This window comes from Lynx canadensis, chromosome F1 (genome assembly GCF_007474595.2).
Source record: "Lynx canadensis isolate LIC74 chromosome F1, mLynCan4.pri.v2, whole genome shotgun sequence".
Taxonomy (NCBI): Eukaryota; Metazoa; Chordata; class Mammalia; order Carnivora; family Felidae; genus Lynx; species Lynx canadensis.
In genome coordinates this window covers 69064220-69069516 of record NC_044319.2, presented here as the reverse complement: position 1 = coordinate 69069516, position 5297 = coordinate 69064220, and the positions used below count along the sequence as shown (strand labels likewise).

General features: G+C 53.1%; 1 protein-coding gene across 1 annotated transcript; it reads left to right on the top strand.

The window, feature by feature from the left end:
- The first annotated feature begins 240 nt into the window (after positions 1-240).
- Positions 241-3043, top strand: S100A9 (S100 calcium binding protein A9). Its single transcript, XM_030302333.2, has 3 exons — positions 241-311; positions 686-851; positions 2671-3043. Exons 2-3 carry the CDS (start codon positions 702-704, stop codon positions 2926-2928), a joined length of 408 nt encoding a protein of 135 aa, XP_030158193.1. The 5' UTR covers positions 241-311; positions 686-701; the 3' UTR covers positions 2929-3043.
- Positions 3044-5297: the final 2254 nt, after the last annotated feature.

The window sequence follows — 5297 nt, the reverse complement described above, 5'->3', positions numbered from 1 at the left end:
AGGCAGCCTGCTGGCTTGTTCAAGTAGGGCAAGGGATTGGGGTGGAGGGGAAGTGAGCTACCCAAACAGCTTCCTCCCAAACCAGCTCCAGGCCCAGGGATGGGCATTTCACAAAAAGGCCCAAGAAGCTTTGTGAACATTTCCTGTCCCGCCCAAGCCCCTTTCCTGGCACTGACAGCCCAACTCAGGGTTACCACACTGCTCACCTGTGAAGCAATCTTCCCGCGAGAGCTGACTATCCGGCCAGGGGCTGCCTATAAATGTTGGACACACGGGGTGCTGTCAAACCCCGTTGTGTGGCTCCTTGGCAGGTAAGTGAGCCATCAGCTTCCACAGGCAGGAGCCTGCCTGCCAACTCTTTCTTTACTTCCCCCCCCCCATCTTCTTTCCAAGGCCTCCTCCTGGAAGCCCTCCTCGATTAATCAAAATTTCCTCACATTTTCTTGGCTCATATTCTGCTGGAGCCTCTTGTCCTCAACTGCACTGCTTTTTGGCATTTTCCAGATATTCTAAAACCATCCCTTCCATGTGTGGGGCAGCATCTTCTCTCAAATCACCTGGAGCCGCTCTTTCTTTTACTTCTGTGTTTCCCCTTCTGTTCCTATGGGCAGCCTGTGGGAGGTGTCAGGGAAGTTCAGCAGCCTTTTCTTCTAAGCACCTGAACCCCTGCATCTCCACTTTGCAGACAAGAGTGCAGGAAGATGGCGGACCAGCTGTCACAGATGGAATGCAGCATTGAGACCATCATCAACATCTTCCACCAGTACTCTGTGCGGCTGGGGCACCCGGACAAACTCAACCAGAAAGAAATGAAACAGCTGGTGAAAAAAGAGCTGCCGAACTTCCTCAAGGTAGGCTGTGCTCCTCGCGGGCCTGACGCAGCCTGGAGACAGTCTGGGCTAAGGATGGAGGATGGGGTGCAGTCTGCAATGGTCAAGGAGGAAAGTCTAGCTCCTTCAGCCCAGCCTCCCTGTCACCAGAGTTACTCCAAGTTAGACAGCAGACAGAGTTGAGCAAGACTGACTTACAGATGTGTGCTGTGTGCAGGGCCCTGTCCTGGGCAGAGTCACATAGTGGTGAACACACAGCAAAGATGTTGGCCAGTAAAGAGCACAGGAAAATCCAATACCAGTAAGTCCCCCAAAGAAAATAAGAGAGCATGCTATGGGTGGCGTGGGCTGGATGGGGAAAGCTGACTATTTGGGTGGACAGGAAGAGCCCCTCCAAGGAGGTGATTTGAGCTGACACCTGAACTGAGGAGGGAAGCAACTGAGGACGACCCTTGGCAGGGGCTGGGCAGACATCAAACCTCAGCTGTTGTCAGAATGCAAGGGCTGAGGGGCCTTTCTAACCTAAGTGTCCGTGGAAACACAGACACTACATGTAGGAAGCACCCAGTGAGCAGTGGCAGGCACAAAGCACTCAGTAACATGTTCATTTATTCCCTGATCTGAAAATAACAGGCAATTCTAGGAAAAAAAGATTAGTTCCACTTGATCTTTCAGTTTCTTTATAAGATCGGGGACTTGGGGTACAGAGACCTGGACCAAGAAGGGTGAAAAGCCTGAGTCCCAGCCTCAGTTCTATTCCTAGAGCCAGTGGCAGCCTTCCCTGAAGCCTCGCCCCACTTCAGTAGTCGGTAGTGGGGATGCTGACACTGGGTCAAGGTGCATAAGACACTGGGAAGAAGGGTGCCAGGTCAGGATAAACAAGAAACAATATAGCCAAGAGTTCATGGGGTGAGGATCTCCTCAGTGTGACTCCTATGCCTGCCCCACCACCCACCTCCTTCGTACTCTGCCAGAAGCAGAGTGGTAGTCCAGGAGGAGAAGCTGGGACCCAGCCAAGCAGCTGCTCCAGAGTGAGTGCTCTGGCCGGGCATGGGAAAAGGGCAGAAAGAAGGCTGTGTGGGAGCACTGCAGGGGTGGGAAGGGTCTGGGAACAGAGCTGGGCACTGGGTCCCAGGAGGGGACTTGGCTAAGCTACCCCAGCCAGTGGGTGGGACCAACTGAAGCTCTCTTCTGCCCTGCCTGAACCCTCCCTTGCCCTGGCTACTTCATCGCACCCTGTGGGGTCAATGGAGAGCCAACACTGCCCTCTGTCCCCACCTTGCTTTCCTTTCCTCAGGGGTTTCCCTACTATGCAGGTTAAAATGCAGATGCATGTCCCAAATGAGTGACCTAGAGAGGGAAGGGAGGCGAAAGGGGAGGGAGCAGGATGGACAGGTGGAGGGACAGGGCTCATTTCCACTCTGCGGCTCCCAACCCTCCTCAATCTGCAAAAACCAGCTGTCCTTTTCTAAGTCAGTTTCCTCAAGTCTTCCTCAAAGAAGAGACGAAGTCCACCTGCTAGACTTGTTATAAAGACCAATGGGGTGACATTTCTGTACATACTAATTGTGTGACCTCGAGCAAGTCACTTGACCTCAGTTCTTCTGTAAAATGGAGAGAATTGTAGTGCCCAGGTTGCATGCAGACTAAATCAGAACGTGTCCAAAGCGTGCTCAGCATCTGCTACCCTGTGGGCATCAGTCCATGGTCATTTTCAATTTTATAACTGAGGCCCAGGGGCCAGGCTTCCCTGTAGCTTTGCCTAGGGTCATTTGCTGAGCTCCCTGTCCCTAACGCTGGCCACACCCAGCCCTGACTGCCATGTCTCCCCCACCCACAGAAGCAGAAGAAGAATGACAATGCCATAAACAAGATCATGGAGGACCTGGACACAAATGGAGACAAGGAGCTGGACTTCGAGGAGTTCTCCATCCTGGTGGCCAGGCTGACGGTAGCCTCCCATGAGGAAATGCATAAGAATGCCCCTGAAGGAGAAGGCCACAGCCATGGGCCAGGCTTTGGGGAAGGTGGCCAGAGCCACTGCCATAGCCACGGTGGCCACGGCCATAGCCATGGTGGCCATGGCCACAGCCACTAATCAGGAGGCCAGGACACCCTTCCCCCACCCAACTAGGGTCACAGGGTGGCCATGCCAAACTGCCTTAGCTGGGGGACTGGGAACAGGGAGCAAAATAAAGTCTTCCTCCAAGCCAGTGCTCTGCGTGCTTCTTCCAACTCCCCCTTCCCAACCTATCCTTCTGGGGGCCTGGGTGTTACAGCCTATCCTTCTGGGGCCCTGCCCCTTAACTGGGGATCAACCCCTTCATTTGGTAATAACAGAGTGAGAAATCATGATAGTGTGGGTCTGTTCTGAGCCCCTTGGGCTCACTGCCCTATTTCCTCACCTCTAACCTCAGGCCCCATGACTCAGTCCCAGTCACCCCACTCCAGCTCAAGACTTCCCTGTACTGCCTGTCAAATTGGCCCTTGTCTCCATAGAAAACAAAAGGGGTATCCCTTCCCCTCAACATACCAGCCACCCCCTACCCAGCCCTGTCTGCCTCCTTCCCCCAGTACTGTCCAACATCTTCCACAACCATCTGTCTCCTAAGAGAAACTTATTTCTCTGGAAGTTGTCCAGAGGTGTACCTAGGAGCCATATATGGGAGGAATACTGTATTGGGTGTATTTACCCACAAATTAGGTTTTGAATCAATCCATGGGAGCAAATCAGTGTCTCTTCATAGACCTAGCATCCTCATCATGGATGGACACTGAGGCAGGTGCAGGCATGGATGAGAGTAGGGGAGTCTGGCCCCGTGCCCACCCAGTCCCAAAAGGATGGAGAGAGGGAACTCCTACCTGCTTATTGGAAGAATGAGTTCCAATCATGGCCCTGCAGCTATAAGGCTTAACCACCACCATGAGGAAGCTGGACTCTGGGTCCAGGGAGCCAACTGGGCCTGAGGATTTTGATTCTAACCCTTAAGGCTCCCTTTGGTGACTGAGGCTCCTGCAGTCCCTGGTCAGTGGCTGAGAGTCCAGCCCAGCAGGGCATTTGTTTCCAGACACAAACACAGCAGCCGGGCTTGGCTCGCAGCTTCCCCACGAAGCAGCCTCCATGCCCAACCTCTCATTTCAGAGACTTCCAGATGACTCCTCTGACACCTCTGGCCTGAGTGCTTCACCATTAAGTCCCTTTCCCAGATTACCACCAGGCTAGGGTTGGCCTTCTGAAAACCAGAGCCCATATCAGGGTGTGTGCCCTGCCCTGTCCTTCCAGCAGAGAGAACGCTCCGAGAGATCTAGGATTTGGAGAGCTGGAAAGAGATCGGCAGTCATCTATCTCCAAAAATGAAAGGAGTGAGACAGAGAGTGGAGAAGAGACCAATCGAAGGCCATAAAGTGGTGGAGCTGGCCAAAATAGTGCAGAAGGGAAAAGGCCTTGAACCCCATCTTTTCCTTGGGTTAGATGTCCCAGCTTCTTCCACACTGCTGAGCATGGGGACAATTGCAGTTTAGGTTCCATCTTCCCACACTGCGTGGCTGTGGCCAGTTCCCAGGCTGTCTGCAGTGGACTGTGCATGTTTCTGCCTTAAGGGCCCAGGGGCCTCTGCTATGGGCACAGGGATTTAATGGCTCCCACTTGAGGGAGTTTCCAGGGATTGCTACAGGCTGTGAGTTTGGGAAGCAGAGTTGTTTTTGCTTTGTTTTTGTTTTTGTTTTTAGATTATTTTTTTTAAGAATTTTTTTAACGTTTATTTTTGAGACAGAGAGAGACAGAGCATGAACGGGGGAGGGTCAGAGAGAGAGGGAGACAGAGACTCTGAAACAGGCTCCAGGCTCTGAGCAGTCAGCACAGAGCCCGGCGCGGGGCTCAGACTCACGGAGTGCGAGATCGTGACCTGAGCCGAAGTCGGACGCTTAACCGACTGAGCCACCCAGGCTCCACTATTTATCTATTTTTTGAGAGAGTGCAAGCAGGGGAGGGGCAGAGCTACAGGGAGAGAGAGAATCCCAAGCAGACTCCACACTGTCTGCACAGAGTCCAATGCAGAGATCAATCCCACCAACTGTGAGATCGTGACCTGAGCTGAAATCAAGAGTTGGACACTTAACTGACAGATCCACCCAGGCACCCCAGAGAGCAGAGTTTAGAAGCCCCCAGTCCCTTCCCTGCCTGACTTAAGGAGCCAACAGCTCAGGAAATTCACCTCTGACAGCCCTTCTCCCTGACCCTCATGTCCAGGGAGGGGTCACCTTCTGGATGCAGCTTGCTAGGGGAAAGGGAACCAGGGATATGGGAGGCCTGGGGATACCCCAGGTAGAGCAGGTGACCCCACACCCTCTACCAACCCTCACTTTTCACAATGTGCCCTAAATATTTGTGACTCTGCCTCACCACTAGACTGGACCAAGTGTCTGCTTACCTCTGCTCTTGTAGGCGGTATGGAGAAAAGAAGAAGG